Source organism: Acipenser ruthenus, chromosome 5 (genome assembly GCF_902713425.1).
Source record: "Acipenser ruthenus chromosome 5, fAciRut3.2 maternal haplotype, whole genome shotgun sequence".
In the NCBI taxonomy this organism is placed as follows: domain Eukaryota; kingdom Metazoa; phylum Chordata; class Actinopteri; order Acipenseriformes; family Acipenseridae; genus Acipenser; species Acipenser ruthenus.
The window spans coordinates 70,688,896-70,714,142 of record NC_081193.1 but is presented as its reverse complement, the minus strand read 5'-3'; the positions used below and the strand labels follow the sequence as shown (position 1 = coordinate 70,714,142).

Sequence of the window (25,247 nt, the reverse complement as noted above, 5' to 3'; positions counted from 1 at the left end):
TTACTTATTGCTTGAGAAATGTATCTTGTTATGATGAAAAGCACATTATTTAGCACAAATTAGAGCAGGTTCCAGTTTTCAAGAACGACCCGATCAAGTCAACAGCACAAGGTTAACAGTACATAACCACAATGACAGTAAATTAAATTCCAACCACCTAAATACAATAACATAGAATAAAATATATACATACAGGTATTATTATTATTGATTACAATTACATGTTATAATAATATACTCACAAGTAAACAAATCATGGCGCCCAATCCTCTCGGAAGTGACGCAAAGGTTCAGCCCCGACTGCTTTTCTAGTAGTAGCTGCTGAACGCTCAAGTTGCATGCTGGGAATTATAGACTGTACCAGAGCGATAGACAGGGGATCTGAAGAGATAGGAAAGCTGCGACTGGAAGCCGACTGCTAACCTTCATTTACAAGAAATACAAGCGCAGGAATCCTAAATTCTAGTTTCTGTTTGGAGATCAGTCCAGGAAAGGACCTGCAGCATCTGAACCATGAGAATTCACGGCCAGAGTTTGAAGGTACGCTAATTGTGTGTTGACAGCAAACCAGGATATGGAGGGCTACTGCTCGAGTAGTACTGATACTGTGCAAACACACAGGGACATCAGAGAGGGATGGAAAACTGACCCGCAGATCTCGTTAAAAATTAAAGCCTGGCTCTTCTGTTTTGAATGACAAGTGTATACAGGAGAAGGGGATCTGGTGCGTTTTAAGTCATTGTTATAACCCCTTTTCATATTTTTATTTTTGTAACGCGTTAATGTTTTTTCCCCCCTAAAAGGTCTAGTTTAGGGCCTGCAACTGAGTCACTCGCTGGATGAGAGAAGCTTCCACTATTGTTGTTTATTTATTAGCTTGGTTAATGGAAATAATTGACCCATTCAAAATCCCATCGATATCGAATTGTTGGAGAGTCTGTATTATGTAGCACGATAATCATTTACGTCTGCAATGAAAGCGACTGTTTGTTGAATAACGTAACGTACAACACAGGTATGTGACAGCTGTCAAAGGTGCAACCTGTTCTGTCACAGAATATGCTATAGCTGGTTATATCCATTACAGCCTCACCCGGGTTTGTTTCGGAAACAAGACATCCACCCCATCTAATTCAAACCTCAATAATTGGTGCTTTACAAAAAAAGCATTTTAATTGATACGAGCCACCGATCTATAGTATAGTTAAAAACAACACAATGATTTTAAACGTATTCTATGGCTAGGAACCTTTTTTTAAATAACTTGAAACTTCATATGCATGTTTTTTAAAGCTGAAATTATATATATTAAGTGTGAATATGAATTAAAAGCATGTTGGAGGAAATTTAGGCTATATCATTTTCCAGAAACAGTACTGTAGTAGTATTTACTATTGTGCACAATGAATTATTCTCATTCATGCCTTTTAAAATGTCTTTATAATGGTGATTGATTTGTCTCAAGTAATTTAACCAGCTAATTTAATGATGTAAGCACGATGAGTCCCTTAAAGAATTTAGGGAACCACAATCCAATGCCTGTGGATTTTAATAGTTACAAAATTAAGTGAAAGTGGATTATTTCTTAAAATTGATCGTTTATCTGATTTTAATGGTCATAACATGAAGGGCTATAGCACCAGCAGTGCCTTGCATTTGCTGTAAGCACCTTTTTGCTATGCTTCACAAGTTGTAATATGTTGGGTTTTTTTTTTTCAATGTGACTTTTGAAGGAAATAGTAACGGCAGTATACAGTAACACTAACTGTTAACCAATGTGTTCCTGTTCCACTAAGCATTCATAAGTCTTGGTTACCAGGGAAGTGTTGATTACACTTTGTAGGCCATCCATCTCCAATGATGTTACCTGCACTTAATGTAGAGGTGATTTGTTTTATTTTATTTAACTTTATATTATGTTCTCTGTCAGGCATGGACATATCTTCCTCTGGATAGTACCAGGTTTTACTGTGAGTTCATAACCTTCATGGCTTTCTGTGTTGGCTAAAGGTGCAGCTGCTCAATACTGCACATTTATTGAATCAATGTTTGTAAAGCAGTCTTGTGTGGGAATGCATGCACAGTAGGTGTGCACACTGCAAATAGGTGGAGTACCTCAGCATACCTTAAGTTCACAATAGATCCACGGTTGTCTCAAACTTCTACGCTGTGGTAGTCACATTTTCACCTGTACACTTTGTGCTATGTATTAAAGCATGTTTTTAGTTGGTTCCTGGAAATATCAGTGCTTCATTGCTTTGTTTTAATTCTTACTACTACCCTATTTGCAAGACCACTGCCTGTAATATAATATAGGTTTATATATTGTGTAGAAGTTGTCTGTTATTGTTTGAGAGATATCAAATCATGTAGTTTTGTTAAGGGAACTGGAAACCAAACTAGCGCTTCTGGCTGCAAAGCCATGCCCAACTTCAATACTCAGCTCTTTACAACATACAAGATAAACAGGAAACTTTAAACTTGACGGATACATAGGGCAATATAGAACAATGGCATGTAAAAAAGAAAGTGTGCAGACTCTGCAAACCTTGCACGACCCATAAAGAATGTATTTTATTTAAAATATTTGTTTTGTTTCTTGTATTTTATTCCAGTCCTCTGAGCTTATATAGCTTTTAGAGCTTCAAACAAAGTTCTTCCCAATTAAAACGAATTGCAGTGCTTTGAAGTAACTTGTATATGTTTTCCATCAGCAAATGATGAAGTTTGATGTTCAAAGCTGACAGCGAGAGACTTGAAATTCCCCCTGCTCACTTTAAAGCAGGGGTGGTGCAGTTGTTTCCTGTTTCAGACCTCCTGCTAAGTACAGAATGTCCTGTCATACCAGCCTTGACTGATGCCATGGAAATTGAAGAACAGTACATGTAGCAATGTCATTCTGCATGGACAATATAGTTGGATAGCTTGCTCATTCAAACTTTTGCATTGCAGAGGGGAATTCAAATATATTTAGTAAGCAAGGGGTATCTCTCTATTGGGAGCAGTTCTTTATTGAGGTGAAGTCCCGTATATGAACTGGGTCTCCAATCCACACCTTTTTTTGTAATGATTACATTTTTTAAAGTAAGCACTTGTAGTTTTTTGCACTAGTAGTTTGTATTGTGTAAGGCTGCTGCAAAGTATCTCCCTTGCTTTCACAGTTGCCCAAAATTAAATTACTGGTACCAGCTCTTGCCTTTTTGACTCTAGGTTGTTGTTTATACAAAAAGGTAAGTATGAGAGATCCACTGCACGTGTTTTGTAGATATAGAGACATTTGGAAGTGCATTTTAAAATAACAAGCTGTTTTTCAGACGGGGGATGGTTGTTCTCAAGTGCTCTCCGTTTTTTAGTTAAAAAGGCTCCCTAGGTTCCCAATAGTACAGTGAATTAACTAAAAATAATGACACGCGTACCAAACAACAAACCAAGAATGAAAATAGTAACATTTTTACAGACTAAAGACAAGCATGTCCAAAATGTCTTCTGACAGATGAAATTGCAAGTTGTTGCATTACTCTTTTTATTGTCCATATCTCCAAATTGACCTATTTGTGAAATGTTGCTGTCTGGGGGTTTAATATTGGAAGGTGTTTTTGATATAAAGAGCTGAGAATATATATGGGTCATTCTGTATGGGTTTGACCTGTAATGACCCATATACAATCTTATGGGGACAAAATAATTTAATTTATCACTTAAAAATAAATACAGCAAACAATTGCCTTATTGACGCACTACCTGTTACACTGCATTTAGGAACCTGGCAGCCGGTTTAGTTTGCTTCTGGTAACTGATTAAACATACTTCACGGAGCTGCAAGATTTATTTTAAAATGTCTTGAACGAAAAAGACACCAGCAGCATCAAAGATTGGAAATATTTCTGCTAAAGAGCGCCCTGTCCAGTATAAGAAGGGGACATTTCACATGTCTGTTATTTTTACATTTATTTCAGTTTTTGTTTTGTTTGATAATTCACTGATGTCTTTGAAAAGGTGGACATAAAAACGAAATATTCTACAATTTAGCTTTTACTGTTTTTCAGATAAGCATTTAAATACAGTGCTCCCCCTTTATAACGCTGTAGTCGGGAGCCATAGTTAAGAGACTGCTATTTGTGTTCTGCCTTCTACTAGTACTAGTGTTAGTGTAATGGCATTATGGGACAAATGGGAGCCATGACTGTACTGCCTTATAACCTGTTCTGCAGTATAAAAGGGTCACCTTATAAGGGGGGAGCACTGTATTTATCGTATAATAACTAGAGAAAATGATCAATTTTGAATGTGACCGCTATTTTTTTCTGCTTGAAATACCTATTTTTAGACTGTGTAATTAGCAATTTTTTTACCGTGAAGAAAATACAGCCCTAATTATAGTAGTCTGCGTGTATGTATTGTATTGTCCTTGCCTAATTACATTATGTGGAACCCAGAATCTCTTTATGGACAAATCCTATATCAGGTCGCCTCGGGAGAAGGAAAAATATCCTGAATAAGCAGCTGTCCCAATTAAACGAGAGGCAGTTGAGATGACCTTAGTCAAACTTTTTTTTCTTAATGAAAAGAAAAAGAATGAGATCACATCACATTATGATTAAATGTTAAATACAACATTTAAAATGAGTCAATGTTTTTTTTATTTTTATTCCTAAACAAAATTAATCACACCTGCGATGTTGACACGCCAACTTTCTTTGCCACAGCAGCCTGAGAAACCACAGGAGACTCCAGCTCCTTCAAGAGTTCAACCTGGTTTACGCAAGTCACAGGATAATCACGTACTCACTGCACTGTGCTACGCAAACCTGTCTTGCTCTGAAAAGCGATCTCCATTCATCATTTGAAAATACTGTATCTCAATTAAGTGAAGTGACGTCCCAATTTAACAACATAAACCGCATTGAGAAGAACCGTCTCCCAGTGTTGTATCCCTTTTAAGCAACAATCCCGATTATCAGTATCCCGATTATGCAGCGCCAACTGTATGCAGGAAAAGAGAGGTACAACATTGGGCACAGTGGTGCTTATCCTTTTTAGCTTTAGCTTTAGCTTTTGGCAGATAATGCATTTATTAATGATAATCCAGCCACAACACAGTTTGTCTGTTTCTATGTGCAAAATAATAACACAAAAAATGAATACAGAACCTCGGAAGCTAACCACGCACACTGTACTGAATGATCATTCACTCAGTTACTTCATTTAGCGGTTTTATACTTAGAGAGAACCCTGCATAATGTGGTAAGTTCTGTGTCTCTACTCACGTACATATGCATGTAACACTTTTATCAATATCTTCGGAATCATATTAAATTGGGATTAAAATTTTCAAAGGTTCTGAGCGTCTCGTAGAGACCAAAGGTACTTGCTGTATAATTATTTATTTAAATATCTGTCCAGCTCGCAAATGCTTTTTTGAATAAATTCTGCAATTCATTTGTGTTTGTTGGTAGTAGTGCCTCTTCAGAGATTTGGCTCTTTCATTAAGCACCCAAGTCTCTCAAGTATAGAGAGATTGGGATAACACAAAGCCATTCCCAGGAATAACCCTTTTAGCTCTGCACCTGACATGCAGGGTATTCTATTCCAGTTAAACAGGCTAGCTAGAGAGGGAGTAGTCAAAGCTACACAAAGGGGAATGCCTTTATTTGTATTCTTGTAAATAGCTGTAAAATAAAAAGGAAATAACTCATTCCGACTGGGTTGAAGTCAGAAGTTTGTGGTGATGCTGCTGATTTGGTTGCAGTAACACATGCTTCTTTAACCACTGCACAGAGAAACGTTTAAAAAAAACATTAAATAAACTGTAGTTTTAGTTTGTGTTACTTAATTTTAAGTCAACCTAATCAAAGTCACAAACTCAAGATTTTGAAAGAATGCTGAAGACCTTTACAAGGAACTTCATGATTCCCAGTATTGGGACTAGAAGACATTTACAACCAGTGTGGCAAATTCAGCAAGCAGTATTTTTGGTGATTTACTGACTGAAAACATTATTGGTATTTATTTATAGTAGAAATCCTAGTTATTTCTTAGTATATGGAATTGTAATAGTAATTAATAAAAAATAAAATAAAAAGTTAAATGCAAACTTCAGTTCAATAAATGTCGCACATGAACAACCATGTAAAACTTTTTGGAACATCTATATCAGAAAATGGACCTCGGAAATCATTGGGGATTATTACATTTGAAAGCCGTTGGTCAAAAAACACAGTTAAAGTAACTGTTATCCAAAAATGTAATGCTTATAGTAAATAAGTATATAAACTAGAACAGTGCACAGGGAGTTACCCAGAATGGATTTTCATCAGGGTGTGGTCGTTTTATTAGGAACACCCCACCCCACTTATTTGCTCAAGTATCAGCACCCAGTAGGTTTTATTGTATGAAAAGGACTGTCTGTAATGTACTGTATGCAGGGCTGCTAGTAAGCATATTCAATAGTTAACTTAAGGGTGGCATTTTATTTAAAGAGTAAGCCCCCCTTCTTCTAAAAGCTCATTGTTTCCACTTGGGTCTGCACAATATAACATTGCCTTTGGGATGAATTTAAATCTGTCCTAATTTGAAACACACATTTGTATTTCTGAGAAAATGAAAGATTTGCTTTTAATATTGTCCCACACACTGGATGAAATCCCCCAACAAAGGGGAGAGTGGTCGGTCGGTCGTAAGTACATATGTCACACTTTACATTTTTCCATATATCTGAAAAACCACTCATCAGTTTGTGATGAATCTTGCAGTTAATGTTTCTTAGGGTAAGTTATAGTCTAGGGATATATGGGAGTGTCTTTCAGTTTGACCATTTGTAACTTACAATTTGACATGTATCTTAACAGCACAAGAAATTGTTCCATGGGGTGGGATATGACTGACAATTTGTTTTATGAAGTTGTGATGAGTTTAAACAACTGTTACTATAAGCATTCCAAACCTAGATATTAATCGTCTGATTTTTTTGCTACCTAGGCGTGACTTTGACCACAGGACCATGGATCCAGAGGTGATCCGGATGTACTCGTCTTCCCCACCCCCTCTGGATGATGGGGCTGAAGAGGAAGACGATGAATTTGGAGAGTTTGGGGGCTTCTCGGGGATCACCTCCAGTGTCAGCTTGACAGAGTTCGACACGCCTGGCTTCAGCACACAGAGAGAGGACTTTGTGCCACAGAACCACTTCATGCCTGACAAAGACTATTCCAGCAACATTGATGGCTTTGCTGATTTGGACTCGGTTAGCGTCAGCAAAGACCGGGGCTTTATTGCAGAGATTTCTAAACAGGCTGATGGAACCCTTAAGTTTGTAGAAACCCACACCAGCATTAAAATCTCTCCAACATCTAAACCTGCCTCCTTCAGCATTGATGGTCCTGCTGGCAAGGAGGGATTTAAAAAGCCAGTGGACCAGACGGAATCAGACACTAGTTCAAACTCTTCTATGGCACCAGTCAGCAGTAGAACTGATGTTAAAATTCAGTCACCGCAAATTCAGAGCTGCAATGGCACCATAGTTCCAGGGGCAGAGGTTCTAACAAATGGGTTTGCAGCATTTGATATGCCGGACCCTGAAATGGGAAAAGGGAAGCAGGCCAGTGTAATTAACTCAAAGGGACAGAAAGCAATCAGCGAGGAGCTAAGTTTAGATTCTACTCCTAGCCCCTCAAATGAATTTGCTGACTTCTCTGCCTTCCCAAAAGCTGATGCTTCTGATACTTGCATTCAGACAATGAAACACTCAAGTGAAGGAAAAACACTGACTTGTTTGGGCAGCTTTGCGACAAACAGTGTTAATGAACTGGGCATCCCAGAGAAACAGCTTGCTGAGGTAAGCTTGGAAAATGAAGGCGTCATAGACACTGACAGCACCGGGTCGGGCCAAGTTGTCGATGACATTAGCAATGGGGAGAGGGACTTGGAAACAGTGGTGGAACCTAAACCAGTTACTTGTAGAATGCAGCAAATAGAAACTGCAACTGCATATCCGGACAAGGAAGTTACAGATCAGCCTGCAGCACAGAATGGGCAAGAACAATCAGGAGCTGTAGAATCAGGTGTTTGCGAAAGCAGTGTTTTACCCTCTGTGGAGGGCAGTACAGAAGCCGAGCAGGACCAGCCAGTGGACAATGAAGTGGGGGAGACAGGGGGGGCAGAGTCTCCCAACTCCCCAAACACCAGTGTTTCAGTGGGTGAAGACTTTGCTTCTTTCTGTCAAGCGGCCTCTCCAGACGACCAAGATGGCTTTGGGGACTTTGGCACAACCAGCATCACATCATCTCAGCCTGTGTCAGAAGATGTGCCGTCCTCGAGCTTCAATCCAGAGGAGCATTTTGCCAAGTTTGAAGAGCCGAGCGCTGATGAAGACTTTGGGGATTTTGGTGAGGTTAGGGATTCCAGAAAGCAGAGTTTTGCTGATTTTAACCAGCCCAAAGCGGACACTGCTTCACTGGACAAGCCCGTCGACTCTAAAAGCGAAATTGAGTTTGCTGATTTTCCACCCCAGAAGGAATTGAAAGACGACAGCGAAGAAGGCTTTGGTGATTTTGATTCTGCCCCGAAATCAAAAGAAAGCGAGTTTGCTGACTTCCCCGGAAGCGACAGTTCTGCAGACTTTAGCTCGGCTGCAGGGAGCCAAGAATGGAACGCTTTTGGGGAGTCAGAGGGGAGTCAGAGCGAAAGTACAGCTTGGGCTGCTTTTGGGGAGGAACAGACTGCAGCCTCCATTGAAGGAGATGTGTGGCAGACCAGCACTGCGGTCACTGCACCCTCTGCAGGTAGCCCACAGATCAGCCGGAAGGAAGATGCTGCTTTCGCTTCATTTCAGGGTACAGCAGACGCCGGCTCAAATCTGGAAACGCAGCCTGCTCTGCAACAGGTTAGTGTTGTCCTATTATGATACATGTAATGGTTTCCCCCAGAATTGCTGTTCCACAAAAGCTGTATAATAACTTGACTTGCTCTGCAGGTATTTCCTGTAATTATTGTTCAAAAACAGCAAGTGGAATAGATTTACATTCATAGAGAATAGCATAGTTGCAAACAGGTTTCAAGGAAGGGTGAAGGGTAAAACTGTAGGAATGTAAACCAGCACACCTTTGAAGAATGCACAGTAGTAAGCACTTAGGAATTCTAGTCTAATGTATAGAATTGACTCACAGTTTAACAAGCCAGAGTGTGGACTGCAGTATCTGGTACAGTATGTTTTACACTTCATACAGGGGAGCAGGTGTTGCAGAAAAATGCAGTGTTAATTGCAGTATTGATCAGATTAAAAAAAAAAAAAGCCTGCAGACAGTGGAATGTCTCCGGTATCAAGTTCAAATACTAGTGCAAGCCTGTGATTCTCGACCGCTATCTTTAAGGATTATAGAAACTCAGTACACTGCAGTAAGTAAACAGTTTTGAAAAAAAGACGATATTAAGGTGTGATATCTAGGTGTTGTTTTGCAAGCTGTGACTTTCGCTTTAACTCTTAAAACTCAGCCCCATTCATTTTGGGGCGCCAGCGCACCGAAGGTTACGCACATGTTACTCAGGCAGCGTAAAAGCCACCTACGTGGAATGGCTTGTTTAAAATTACAGACTTGGGGCTTTCCAACGACTTATTCAGCCTGTGTATGCGGTACTCCTAGCCAGACCTACGATCGCCTGAAGTTAAGCCTCTCATCATGTGACAGACTTCACAGCTTAGGTTTCGTTTTGAGTCTATTGCTCCGTCATTGTAGCAGCTAGACTGAAAGGGGCGGTATCGTTGGAAAGCTTTGGAGCTCAGCCCCCCCCCCATGATCATTTTATATTGAGGTTCAATGGTGCAGTGTGTTTTTTGTTTTTTCTGAGCCATCTATGATTACAATATATATATATATATATATATAGCAGTGACCAAACATGATTATTTTTTTGAAAAACTTTTTAATTTTTTAATTTTTTTTATTTTTAAACATATATTCTCATCTCTACCACATATAGTATGCCTGATCCTGTTGCAACTTACATATGAAAGGGAATTTCTGTGGCCTTTCATTTGATATGTTACATGCATACAGTACAAACTATCCAGTAGTTAAACATACATAAATTAAAACAGTGAAAAACGGGCGGAAATAAGGCTGAGTGTAAAGAGTTAAAAAAAAAGAAATGAAGCGCTGGTTTAAAACAAAAGCACCTTTTTCTTCTGCTGTATGCAAAAATTTCATGTCAGGCAATGGCAAAAGCAATGGAGAGTGCTCTGTCTTACAATAATGAACAGCTGTTAGGTCTCCTGAAAGCAGCTTATTTTAAAGCAACACCAGTAGTAAAATATATATAGTTTTTTATATGCAAAAGTGCTTTTTTTTTTGCCATTCCTCCCTAAAATTTTGGAATCCCCCCCATTGGCTGCAGCATAGGGAGGAAATCCTCCCAACACACAAATGAAAGTCAAGCCCTGATTGGCCAGACAAAATTAATAATATATACATAATTTTGTAATCAATTGTATTCTCTTACTGTACATATCCTAATTAAAGCAATCTGAAAGTTCAGTGTCCCTGGTTTCCATCGCTGGTTACCCATACAGACAGGACCCTGCTAGAATGTGTGGCAGAATGTATTTAGATTTCCTGGTAATGAGTGCCCTTCAGTTTCTGTTACTGCACCAGACGGATCTACTATAGCATAAAAGGTTCCTGAAAGCATAAAACCAACTGTGTCTAACAAGCTCAATATTAATTATGGGAGATTAGAAACAGGGATGAGGTAACAGACTGCAATGAGTGCATACAGTTTGAGAAGTGGGGGGTAAAAAGCTGAAGGAGCTGGTATGAGCAGACACAATCCGCTGTGCTTTTGTAATCTTTGCTGCTTACTGCTAGGATTATCTGAAATGCACTTGTCAATGTTGTTCATCTTCAGTGGATTATTCCTCATTTGCACACACATCTCTGGAGTGTTGGCTTGCTAAAACAGCTGGAGTTTGTAGAATTAAAAAAGAGCAGCCTTTTCTACTTCTGCAAGCTTGCTTAATTTTTATTGTTAGCCGTCATACCTTTACTGTTGTTCATTCTCCATTTTTTTCACTTTCTCTATATGAACCCTTATAAAAGTTTACCACAGTAAAGCATTGTAAAGCCCATAGTGCAGAGGTGGCCAAACCGCAGCTCCCGGGCAGTTCAAGTGCGGCTCCCGGTGAAACGTTGGGTGATGCATGCTTTGAACTGAAGAAAGAATAGAACTGCTTGCACAAATTGATACAATTACTACATCCATCTAATTTCAATTTGTTTTATTACTGATATTTTATTATTATTATTATTATTATTATTATTATCCTTAACTGTAAATAAAATAGTTTTTATTTATTTAGCCAGGAAATGTACCCATTGAGACCGTCACCAAAATTTACTAGGAGCAATAATTTAGAAATGACAAATACAAGCAACACAATAAAATGTGCGGTTCAAGCTTGATCAGCAGCACACAGAGATCAGAAAACAGAATAAATAGGATATCTATTTTTAAATGTGATTGTGGACTGAATTTTTTTAAAAAAATAAAATTATAAATATGTAGCTACAGTAAGCACTTCTAGGAAATGAACTGTTAACTGTGAAGAAAACATAAAAAAAACTTTGTCATCTTATCCAAAAATAAATAAATAAATAAAGTCTTATTATCATACTTTAATACATTAGCTGAATTCAAAAGTTCTTAACATAAATGCTAAAACTCTATTTTAATTACATTCCGGATCTATTCAAAGTTCTTAATATAAATACAACAAATACAATTGTATTTCTAATTTCAGGGTTTATTCAAAGTACAGTGCATGCCATTTAAAAGAATCACATCCGTTCTGGATTATTTGATTCTTATAAGCGGTTGATTCTTAAAAGCAGACCGATGTGATTTGTGTGGTGCAGAATCAAATTTAGTATGAGAATGATAAGAGCTTGTTCCCTGGCTGCAGTGTAATGGGTTGACCACTAGATGTCATGAGTGCATGTGCACGCCCACGAAAAATCCACACTTTTCCTTAACGAATTAAGGGTAATGGTCAATTGGTTAACTGTCTGCTAGTTAAAGTTAATGGCACCTCGATAAAAAGGGCTTAGCCGACAGCTTTGTGATGGAGTATAGAGGAGTAAGGAAGCAGAAGAAAGAAAAAGAAACCAAAACGTGAGTAAGAGATCTAGTGTTTGTTCCACACAAAGTATTGTTTACTTAGTGCGCCAACTGAGAGCTAGGTTTATTTGGTTTGTTTTATTAGCGGTTGTTTTGCCACAGCAGTGTAAGCAAAATAAAACCAACAGCGGTTTAAAACTGTAATCAAGACTCCAGCCTGATCATTTACACTGTCATCAGCCACTCAGTCGCATTACAATTAGCAAAAGCATGCCATCAGCAGTTTAAATACAGTATATAGATGTCAATGGTGCTCAATCACTGAGGACAATACATCAAAACAAGTTCTCGTGGGTAGCAGCTTGTTATATGATCACAATTTATGTTTACTCAAGGCTGCAGAAGCGATCATCTCGTGAGGGTGCCTAGTTTAACTGCTGTGTGGTCTTACATGTAATGGCCTTTGAATTAAAATGACATTACAGTACAGTATTTTACCGTCAGGACTACCACTGCGTTTAAGCATCTGTCGCTTACTTCTATTCTGTTGCGATGCAAATCTCACAGTTACTGGATGCGCCACTCGGGAGCCCCCTCACAGTTTTTCATTAAGCGGAGATGCAAAGCTCTGCAATCCTCTCCCTCCCCCTCCCCCTCTCCCCCTCCTCCTCCTTCTCCTCACCGCGCTGCACCGCAATCCCACTCCCTCTACATGCATATCACACAGTAACACTGCTGTACTCGGTATGTATTCAATGAATGTGTATTCACTTTATTGAAACAAATGTTCACTAATGGAGAACACAAAAAACATATCTGCACAATGCAGTGGCGCAGTCACGTTTGATTACAAACAATGCAGTGTTTCCTGCATCATTGCACTATCCACGCCGCGTACGTGCCTAATCACGAGAGATGTGATCAAATTCAAATTGAAAAACAGCTTTTATTGGCTGTACATGTCATTGCACTTGATCAAGTACCATATTACATGTAGTCAGTTTGCCCCCTGAAATGATGCTTATAAGTGGATTGCTTGATTCTTATTCTTATTCTTATTTTAGCATGGTTAGTATAGGAATGATTTTGTCCCAATGGTTTTGATCACTATATGCGGTTGATTCTTATAAATGGAGTGCACTGTACTTGACAAGTACATAGAGACAAAAAAGGACAGACTAAATTAAAAATAGAAAACTTTGTATTTGTTTAAGGAATGCAAAAGGTTCTAAAAATGTTTACAAAAATATGAGAATAATCTTCAGTATCAAAGTTTAATTTAAAACCACTTATTTGCCAAACAGTTAGACCATTAAGAAATGCAAAAGGTTATCTAAAATGTTTATTAAAAAAAAAAGTTCAAAATAGTGTTCATAGTATCAGTAGTATTCAAATAAATCCACAATCATTTCTATTCATAGCTATTTAAAACCATTATGGAATGTATTATGATCTAAATAAGTTCAATAATTGTATCACGATGTATTTAACATTTTGATCAAGGTTTATTTTATTTATTTTTTGGTACTTGTGCATACTATTGTAACAGGGTAGGTGGTGCAGAGGATGGCAAGAACTCATGCATGACACGTGAGGATTGGGATTTATAAGCACTTTTCTTGTGCAGTTTTATTGTGTGCTGTGCTTTACAATAAACTCCACCCACAAAACAATTGAAACCAGATTTTTTTGTATTAAATAATACCCTGGCCCCTTCCCCAATTACATGTGACTCAGGTAATTAATAATTACTGTACCTTCAATTATCAAGCCCTGAGTCATACTTGCCATGGAGCTTTGCATTTTAAGAACCATGTTACCACAGGTACTGAAACACTCTCTCAGATGGAGAACTTGTTGCTGGTATGCATAAATTCTTCTGTGCAAGTTTACTGAGTCTAGGTAAGTTAATCTGTTGAGCTTTCCACCAGATCAATGGATCTGATTCACTGTCAGCCAAAGCAGTATGCATGTAATGATTTACTTTAAGTAATATCATTATGTAACACAGTTTTTGTTCCTGGGTAGTAAGTGTTATTTCCTAATTGCTTATGCCTCAAAAGTATAGAAAATGGCTACTATTCCCCACAAACTTTGCTTTTGTGACCAGGACAGTGATATTTTGAAATGTACCTATTTCCAATGAGAAAACGGGCGAATTTGTGTCTTTTCGTTCACATAAAGTCAGAAAAAAACAACATATGAATCCAAATTAACATGTATTTATACTAAAGTAATACAAAAATGACTACAAAAGATTTAGAAGTGAGTAGTTTTTCGAGATTTACGATTATACTGTAAATCACTTTCACGAATCAGCCCCCAAATGTAGTCTCCCATCATGTTCTCGTTATACTGTCCTTGGTAGAGGCGTTCAAAGTCCAGTATATCCTGGTGGAAGCTCTCGCCTTGCTCCTCTGAGTACGCTCCCATGTTAACCTTGAATTTATCAAGATGAGCATCAAGGATATGGACTCTGAGGGACATCCTACAGCCCATTGTGCCGTAGTTCTTCACCAGAGTCTCAACCAGCTCCACATAGTTTTCGGCCTTGTGATTGCCCAGGAAGCCCCGAACCACTGCGACAAAGCTATTCCAAGCCGCTTTCTCCTTACTAGTGAGCTTCTTGGGGAATTCATTGCACTCCAGGATCTTCTTTATCTGTGGTCAGACGAAGACACCGGCTTTGACCTTTGCCTCAGACAGCTTAGGGAAGAAGTCTTGAAGGTACTTGAAGGCTGCCGACTCCTTATCTAGAGCTCTGACAAATTGTTTCATAAGGCCCAATTTGATGTGCAGTGGTGGCATCAGCACCTTCCGGGGGTCCACCAGTGGCTCCCACTTGACGTTGTTCCTCCCCACAGAGAACTCGGTCCGCTGTGGCCAGTCCCGCCTGTGGTAGTGCACCTTGGTGTCCCTGCTGGCCCAAAGGCAAAGATAGCAGGGAAACTTGTTAAAACTGCCTTGGAGACCCATCAGGAGTGCCACCATTTTGAAGTCTCCTATGACCTTGATGCCATCTCAGAAAAATGCAGATATGTATCCACTTAGGCAGCTGGAACTAAACTGAACTGGTGGGCTTAAGGCCCCTCTATTTATACTACTATTTATATTACTGGAAAGTTACTCCAAGTTTACTCAGCACTGAATCTTTCTGGAATGTTCTGGAAAATAGGTAAATGTCAAAATATCACTGTCCTGGTCACAAAAGCAAAGTTTTCTATACTTTTGAGGCATAAGCAATTAGGAAATAACACTTACTACCCAGGAACCAAAAAAAAAAAAAAAAATTGTTACACGGTGTATTTTGTCCTTTTCAAGAACTACGACGACATTAGTAGCTCCTGACATGCTTGACTTGAAAAAGCTGCCCAAGGTGTTAAGTTTTTTAGCAGGTGCCCCTTTATTTGCTGCTGCTTCTACTCCCTGAGATTCGGTTTCAGTGTTACTGACTGTGCCAGTGAAGCTCTTTTCCTGCTGTAGCACAGATTCCACCTCTGACACCACTCTTGTTTTGATTGATGCAACCTTGTCCTCACTAATGTACTGCACTTTGAATCTAGGGTCGATAAAAGATGAAATATCAAGTAGATCTTGGGTGTGTGAGTCAGAGTAACTCAGAATCTTCTCTTTGATTGACTTTGTGAGTTCAGTCTCATCTTCCTCAACAGCCAAAATATTATTGTTAAGCAGATGCCAAACAGGTTTGAGGTAGGAGACACTGACATAGTTTTTACCTGACAGAACGTTTGTGAAATCCACCAATGGGCTCAAAGACTTATTTAATTAATCAAGCACATCAGTGTCCTGCCATGTAGGTACTAAGTGCTTGGCTTTTCTATCTGCAGCTAGGACTTGTGTGATTGCTTTTTCCTGTTCTGACACCCTTTGAATCATTTGCTGACGTGATCCCCAGCGACTAGGTGTTTCTGTTATCAGCTGGTGCTGAGGTAGATTGAGCTCAGCATGTGCCAAATTCAGTGCTTTTCTTTTCTTCCAGCTGTAAGAGAAAGAGCTCACCAGCCTCTTACACACACCAATGACACGGTCAATGTGCTTATTCCCTTTCATGCTGTTTTCCAAAAAAAAATAAAAAATGTAAGGAATAATTGATATAAAAATATAAAGCTGTAATCTCGCTAAGTTTTAATTAATGTCACCAGAAAGCATATGCTGTTGTATGGCAACCAGCTAGTACAGTACTACAGTATCAGTTGATTTGAATCCGAAAAAAAAAAAAAAAAACTACTGAAGATGACTTTTTCTTAGGTATCAGCTCCTCTCCCTCATTTGAATGAGATGAAGTTCAAACTTTGCCACTTTGCACTTTTTCACTTTCGTTGCTCACAGCCATTGCGAAGTGACTAACTCATAAGCAGGGATCCTGTTTTTCCCGCAATAAATTAAAAAAAAAAAAAAACTAAATTCGCCGATTTTTAAAGAAAAAAAAATATCTGCGTTATTCCGCAATTAAAATAAAAGGCTAAAACTGAGTGCCCCCTGCGTCACATTATAAGATTCACAAACCATACTATTGAATAACAGTTTTTACAATAAGTATTTATTGGTATACTTTCAAATTCGAAGGGTTACAAGCTCACCAGAGTGCCATCAATCAATAATATAAAGAAAATAAACCATTTTACTTTAAACATTACAAATATGTCTGTGTACTAATAATAAAAACCAAAACATAGTATTTATATTAGTTTATCTCGAGTTAGTCTTTTGTCACCTGGGTAGTTATTGCCAAACTCACTGACCCGATGTTTAGGAGTGATTTTTATCGTTTTTGGCATGAAAGTGACACTGACAGTGCACCTCGTTCACCAGAAGCAGTTTTATTGAACAAGTATGTTTACTAAATTTAATGCCTGTGTTGATGATTATATATGATAAGTGTATTGATTTGGTTATCAAACAACCACAAAAAGCCTTGCATGTTTTTTGCAAGTGTAAAACTAAAAATTCTCTGACAGCATAGAAAATCTGTGTTTTCCGCGTTATTCCGCAGCAAATGGATTCCTAGGATCCCTGCTCATAACTGACAAAGATGGTGTGAAGATCCTAACTCCCTAAGTTTATACATATTGTGGGGAGAGTTCATGGAATGTAGTTTAAATGAATCCTTTTAAAAGTTTCATGTGACCCGATTGATTAAAAGGATGCGTGTTGTATATGGTATTTCTGTAATTCAAAGTTGAAATAATATAACATAATAAAAATAATACCAATCTGTACTTTCTGAGACCTCCCTATGAAGTTCAAATGGATGAGTCCAATGCGCACGGGACAGGAACTGAGCAGGGGAAACAAATTTAAACATATCTTCAGAATAGAAATTTTGTGCATTCGCTTCCCCTGCTGTTTACACATCAATAGGTTTAATTTTTCTTCTAGACATCATAATGTTCATTTTTTTTTTCGCTCAGTTTGCACCTGGTGTGCACTGGCTGTAAAGAAGCCAGTTGAGTTCACTTAATGCCGGGTTGATTTTCAAGCAGTGTAGATTTCCCACAAAGTCCATTCAGTGTTGGTATCTGAACCTACCTGTACTTATAACAAGCAGTTTATTCAGATGTGCAATTAAATAAACGTTATTTGTTTGTTTAAAACATGGCATTTCCCAGTTTGACAGAGTGGATTTAACAGCATCCTCGTGGTCCTGGCTTGTTACAAGAAGTGGAAGCAGTTTCTTCAAGTTGCAGTCGAATGCTGTAGGGATAGAATAATGGGGTGCTCTCAAGGCGTGCGTCTGAATTTTTATAGACAGGTAAATAGGCGTGGCCCCAGGTTACTGTCAATCCTTTGGTTGACTTTTTAGGTCCTTGATTGGTAAATTACCACTTGGGCATTCTCTTCAGAATGAGGGCTGGATTTATTTTTCCTAGTGGCAACGCTCTTCCCTGTTACAATGGCTTTCATTTAGTAAACGTTTCTTTCAACATTTGCCAAGTTATATTTAATGTTTTAAGTTTTAAACATTTTATTAATTTCAATTCCTTTCTTTTTCAGAGATTCTTTTTAATGATTTTATTGTACAAATTAGACAATGTTTGTAAATTTAAGTAGTCACAAGCATATTCCTATTTTTTTATTAAAATTGAGATCTTCATACATTACTGCAGTTCATTTCAGTTCGACATTACCTCCGTTATCCACAAGACGGCACAAATACTCCAGATTGGACAGTTTTCAAAAAGAAACATTACTGGGAGACCCGCAGTCTGATGCATATATTTAAATGGCCATCGGTTGATCGCAATCAATCCTTTTATTGTTCCAAGTGTGAAGAATACTGTTTGAAGCGCTGCACATCAGTGTGGGTCCTAGCCATATGTTTGGAATAGAAATTCCTGTGGTACAGACAAAAAGTCTGTTGTGTTAACTGGTCTCCAGTAGATTGTAATCTAATTAAGTCAATTCTTTAAGTGTAATTCTCTTCAGAATGGGTCTGTAGTCTGGTGGGGTAGGGGCTTTGAAACCACAAACCCCCACACAGACTGCAGTTTAGAACAGACCCACATATATTAAAGAAAAAGGAATCGTATTAATAATTATACATTTCCTCCACAGTGTTACAGGGATGTAAAAGTGTACATTTATGGTTCAAATAGTAAGAATATAGTCTTTGACACACTGAAGATAATGCTGACCTAGGAATGAGAAAAAGCCATTGAATTTCCTCATTCCAAAAGAGAGAAATTTTTACTTGACTTTGGTTTTCTCCTTTTTAATTGACCTACTAATTTTTATTAGATGTGTTTTAATATATTGGTGTTTTTAAAGTGGGCTTATTTCAATGACATATTATTGCATGAGCAAAGTAAGTGTTATCACTCAGCTTGCTACTGCTATTCAATTTTAATTTTTTTGCCAAATCGACAATTAATACAAACGTTTATTTTAGAAAGAATTTACCGTTTTTTTTTTTTTAATCTTTATTTTTCAGAGAATGGGTGAAATCGACCTTTAGGGCAGCAGTGTGGAGTAGTGGTTAGGGCTCTGGACTCTTGACCGGTGGGTTGTGGGTTCAATCCCCAGTGGGGGACACTGCTGTTGTACCCTTGAGCAAGGTACTTTACCTAGATTGCTCCAGTAATAACCCAACTGTATAAATGGGTAATTGTATGTAAAAATAATGTGATATCTGTAAAATGTGAAATAATATATAATGTGATATTTTGTAACAATTGTAAGTCGCTCTGGATAAGGGCGTATGCTAAGAAATAAATAATAATAATAATAATTATGCTTTTTAAAAAACAGACTTTTTATGCCATTGAGAAACGCCTCATTTAGCGAAACCTCAACATGCCTCATTTAGCGAAAACTCAACATGCAACAAAACCATGGTCACCAACATTCTAATTGAGATAACTTTTGGTTGCAGCGGAGCTATACCTTGAAGATAAAAATCCTATACAAATTAAAAAATTGTCTCAAATAAATCGTAGCATATAAAAGTGTATTACACAGACCTTTATAACATAAATGTACAAGTAAAAATAATATGCACAGAACAAAACATTAGATAGTTGAACAGAACTAACTTGTACTTATTATTCGGAGTCTGACCTCCCCCCTCTCCTGCTTCAGCACAGCTGGACTCAGAGTTACTGGAAGGTAAGGCAGACGGCTGGCAAATGAAAGTGCGCTGTCAGTGCAGGTTGAGATGATTGACGGTCATTTAAACGAATGAGAGCATTCTAGCGCTGCCTCAGTCAACAAGATCTGTCAGAACAGGGTGAAATGACAGTGACATTGAAACTATAGTACTAAGGGACCACTGAGATGACTGACAGCGAACCCTAGCCATTCAGAGCAGAACTGAGATGGGACAGACAGGAAGTATAAAAACTACACAAACTAGAGATGATTTCTAAATTATTATTTTTGGTAAGAAAATAAAAAATAGCGAGTGGTTTTACCGCCGTTTATCTATACATTTTTTTCATTCGAACTCATATTTTTGGGGAATTCGACCTTTAACAAGCTTTCCCGATTTAATATTGAAAAGTAGCAAGCCTGGTTATCACTTCATTATGTGTGACCCCATGCTGGTTTCTTCTTTGGATGTTTATTTAGTATGAAAGCTTGTGAGGCTTTACGCGTTTTGAAGCCTTGTTCAATTTATGTGAAAATTTGCATATGACTTCATAATGATGTGAGAACAAAAAAGTTGCACCTTTTTAAACCAAACTGTTCTCTCAAAACACCCCATAACCCACTGTCATCAGATGTAAGTGGTGCAGTGAATGAAATTTCAAAATTTTAGGGGGGAATGGCAAAAAAAGGCACTTTGGCATATAAAAAACAATATATATTTTACTGCATCATTATTCACACTGGTGTTGGTTCAGGTAAGTAATTTGTATTGCATATATTGCATAACAATTATTAATGTGAATGACTTACAGCTGCTCAACAAAACCCTCTGCATGCATCTACTATTATATTTATCTGATTGCATGAAATTAAATATTCCAAAAAGCATTCTACCTTTTTTCCTGAATCGAGTGTCCAGCAGAGCAGAACTGTAGATCCTTTGCTACTGTAACTTTCAAGTAAAACTATATACAGTCTCTGAAATGTAAGCATCTAAAACTATGTACATCCTTAATTTCTTCAATTTATTTTACAGCTTCATTGTTTGCCCTCTTTTCTCTTTTTCATTTGTTTCCATTTTGTAGCTGCCCTGCTGAAATCAAAGTTCTCTCTGCAAGGGCCTAGTTCTGAAATGATCATCAGGCTTGTCAAGTTATGATTGTTCAGCAAATTTCGAAATTTAGATTTCACTCTATTCTGAGTACTGAATCCACGCTCACAGGAGACACTTAAAACAGAGATGACCGTTGCTATTTGAACTTTTCAATGACTGTTGCTATTTGAGCTTCTCAATCTCTTGGAAGACTCTTATGTTCATTCAGCACAGTCTCTGCAAACTGTTGAAAAGACATTAATGAGTAAATGTCATTTGAGACCATAATCTGTTTCAGCAGTGTTCCAGCTACCTCTGCACATACAGTAGTGGTGAAGTGTTTCAGTAGACTATCGAGCTCTTCCTGACTATACTGGCTAAACTCAGTTGACTGTTTTGCAGCCAGTGCTCTCCTTGGCTCTAAAACACAAGGTGAGAAGATTCATGGTATCAGCAGGGAAACGTCGCTCAATTTCATTAATTAAGCAGCTCGCATATCTGCTCTTCACATTATCAAAAGCTGGCTTTTGAGTGTGGCAATCAAACAGCTTGTGCCCTTTAAACTTATTAGCTTCAAGGGAGTTAAAGAATTCCTGCTCTGAGGCACCAGGATTAACTGTGCTTCTTTAGTATTAGTACTGTACAGTGGAAAAATCCCTTTGAAAATGCTTGGAGAGAAGAACAATGTGCATCAATACATCCATCATTAAATGACAAAGGGCCACACAATTAAACTGCCTTGCTGAATGAATTTAGCAGACATTTGGCTTTGTCTGAATCCTGAGTGTGGGAGGCAGCAATGTGTTCCAGTACATCTCTCAGTGATTTCAGTGTTCTGCACACTACTGAAACAGCGCTGTGAACTGACAGCCATCGCACTGCATGTGGCTGGGTAAACTTTAATGTGGGTTCCTCCAATTGTCTTTGCAGCTCATTCAGCTTATTGGTCCTTACAGCCGAACTACTAAAAAAAAAAGAAAATTCTCTTGCTGAAATATATATATATATATATATATATATATATATATATATATATATATATATATATATATATATATATATATATATATATATATATATATATATATATAAAATATTTTTTTAAATATATAACCTGTACTACTGACTTTGCTGCATCACTGGCACTCAGTTGAAAGCCTGTGTGCTGTACATTGCACTACTCCCTGGAGGCATCCTGTCATAACTGCAGCTCCATCAGTACACACTGCTACAAGTTTTCTCCCATCTATGCCTTTCTCACTAAGAAACTTGTTAACTTCTTGAAAAATGGTTTCTGCCTTTCCATCCATAACTTCCACATTACTGTACAATTTTGTACAAGGTTTATTGTTCTCTATGTACCAGACATAAGTGATAAGCCTCTTACTATTGCTGATGTTTGTTGACTCGTCTAAAATCAAACCAATCACAGGGCTGGGCCTCACTGAATTATCAAGATCCTCCACCAAAGTGCTTGCAATGGCTTCATGCATTTCTGCCAAACCTTTGTCATTCATATATGTGCCATAGCTGCTCCCTTGCTCTGACCTTTAATGTTGAAAGGCTGGGCACTCCATCTGCTTCAAAAACTGAACAAGTCATTTTGTGCAATAAAATAAGCTGTTTTCAGGAGACAGATCACTCTGCATTGCTGATGTTTTGTAACAGCGGCTAGTAAATTTTAAAGTTGCATAGAGACTGCAGACTGTGAACAGCTCATTTCACCGTTATTAAACTCCAGCCATGGGTAAATCTTCAGCCAGTTTGGCTGAAGTGTATCTTTTTTTGCCTTTCCCTTCCCTGCTATTGTTTGTGCATTCTGCTCTGTTTTCATTTAACGGCTCCGGCACTTGGAAAATGCGCGATTTCCACGATCCTGCGAAGCCCTGTAACTGCAAAAGTTAGTCTAAATGTAATGTATCAAATTACATAAATACAGCTTATGTAATGTGGTAATTAATGGGCTAATTAGATTGGAGATGTTTCTAAAAGTGCATTTAAACAGCAGATTCGTTTAAACTGTCTGCCCAGCACTGTCCATTGTTTTTCTCTGTTTTGCAAGTTTTCTTTAAGTGCAGACAGCTTTTTCATTCCTCCATGGTTCAAATTGTTTTAGCAAAATACATATCTGTCAATATTTTATTAGAAACTAGAGGTTTGTTTCACCTAATTTGTGTATCCCCTTTCCATTCAATGTTTCTAGTTCTTTTGTTTACTGCTTGCTGATTTGACCTCTAAACTTGGCAAGCCCTAATATTTTACCTTCAGTTCTCCTTGAAGGGACAGTGCTCCACAGAACTTTTCTAGTGAGTCCAAAAAAAAGAAAAATATATATTTTGACCTTCCTAGAAGTGAATGTTTTACTTTGGTTATGGAAACACTGATTTATATTTTTATATATATATATATATATATATAATATGTATTGCAGTATTGATCAATACTTCATTCTAAAGATTTTTGCAGAGTTTCTTTTTTTGTTTTACCATTTGATTTTTCAATGTATTTTCCTGCAGCATTTGACATCTGTTAAAATCAATAGCCTGCATTGTAAGCTGCTCAGAGGTCTGAGTTCAATGCAAGGGCATGCAGTCAGCTATCTCACGTGATTCAAAAGCATATTCAACAAATACAGCTTAGGAGGAAGTAAAGAAACAGTAAGGCCTTGTCTGTTTTGTTTAGGCGTTTCTGGCGAGTCGCCTGGAGTTGGTGTTCCAGACCTGCTTTCCTTCAGCTCCTGTCCCCAGTGCAGATGAAGAGATCTCGTCCCTAAAGGTATTTCTGGAGCCAGGAGAGCATCGGTTGAAAAAAGCGCAAGCCTTGGCACAGCATGGGTAAGGATACCCTCACCCACTTTGATTCTAAATAAATATTCATAATGATGTGCTTTTATGTAATTGAAGTTTCAATATTGAGGTAACATGCAGTCTGAAGTAAAGAGTACTGCTGTGACCTGCTTTCAATTAAGATCCCTGTCTGCAAGATCTCTCTCTATTACGCTCTGTTGGGACCAATTTGCACGGGTCTGTCTGGCGGTTAGAATCAAGGAATTGCAGTGTGCAAAGGTACACTTGTAAAGATAAGCAAAACATTATAAATAAGATTTATTATTTGTAATACTGGACTACAAGATATTCCTTTATCTTGCATGTACGTAAGTGTTTCTTCTTATTACATAAACTTGTTAAACTCTTCTCAGTACATTTGACCCTTTCCTGATGGTGAACCTCTTTTCAAGCAACTACTGTTTATGGTTACTTTCCCCTATGTATAGATCTAATCAGATCTACAATAAAGCCTTTTTGCTTTGGCAGCTGAAATCATCTGAAAATGTTGGGTTTTTTTGTTTGTTTTTTTCTTTTTTTTTCTTTTAAATTTAGTCGTCGCCAATTTTTTTACCCCTGTTTTCTCCCCAATTTAGCATGCCCAATTATTATCTGTATCCTCGGCTCACCGCTTGCAACCCCCCCGCCGACTCGGGAAACTGCGGCTGGAGCACACGTCCTCCGAAACGTGCTCCTGCCAAGCCGTCATTTTTCGCATTGCGGATCCACAGCGATGCCACCAGACCTATAGTGCCGGAGGACAACACAGATCTGGCGGCTCCACTGCAGAACCACAGGCGCCCTATGGGCCACATGGGTCGCTGATGCGCGGTGAGCCGTGGATTCCCCTGCCAACCTAAGCCCTCCCTACCCGGGCAGCGCTCGGCCAATTGTGCGCCGCCCCTTAGGAACTCCCGGTCACGGTCGGCTGTGACATAGCCTGGATTTGAACTTGCGATCTCCAGGCTATAGGGCACATCCTGCACTCCGCGCGGAGCGCCTTTACTGGATGCGCCACTCGGGAGCCCTGAAAATGTTAATGAGGTGTGGGTCACTTGTGGTGTAGTGAGCCCTTAAGAAATGAAAACCCACAGAAAGAGCCAGGCTCCTCACACTTAGAGGCATATAGAACTGTGTCAGTCTGGCTCAGGGACCAGCTATTAATCTCCTGGCGTAAACCACTGTAGTAATTTTGAATCCCCGCGGCAGCAGTGATTGGATATTCTAAAGCCTGATGGTGCTGCTTAGTGTAGCTCAGTCACTGAGGGTTGTGGTTTTGCTTGCTTGATCGTATGCCTTTCTGTTTTGATGATGTGTTCTGTGTTCCGTGATGGGCTGTGCAGGGAGCTGCTAGAAGTGTGGACGGAGCTGCAAGATATCCATGATGCCTATGGTCTCAGATACCAGTGGGGTGGCTCCCACAGCAACAAAAAGCTGCTCTGCTCACTGGGGATTGATATCAGGAACATTGTAAGTCATGTGCATTTTATTACCCCCACCAACAAAAACAAAAAAAGTGTTCCTACAGCATACTTTTAAATTCTCTTAAAGTTTAGTAATATGCATTGCTTTATAGATGTGTAATTTTGCAGATTTTTTTATTTATTGTGGCC

At 38.4% G+C, this 25,247-nt stretch overlaps 1 protein-coding gene across 3 annotated transcripts in view; it reads left to right on the top strand.

Annotated features, from left to right (window-relative positions):
- Positions 1–282: 282 nt before the first annotated feature.
- The window catches only part of LOC117402996 (aftiphilin), a 36,274-nt gene continuing 11,309 nt past the window's right edge, over positions 283–25,247 (top strand). The window contains exons 1-4 of one of the 3 annotated variants that reach the window (XM_059024431.1): positions 283–540; positions 6,979–8,881; positions 23,492–23,643; positions 24,978–25,104. In XM_059024431.1, the coding sequence (XP_058880414.1) occupies positions 7,001–8,881; positions 23,492–23,643; positions 24,978–25,104 (2,160 nt within the window). In that variant the 5' untranslated portion in view covers positions 283–540; positions 6,979–7,000. The remainder of the gene's footprint in view (positions 541–6,978; positions 8,882–23,491; positions 23,644–24,977; positions 25,105–25,247) is intronic. The other 2 variants (XM_034004791.3, XM_034004793.3) reach the window with 2 other exon arrangements.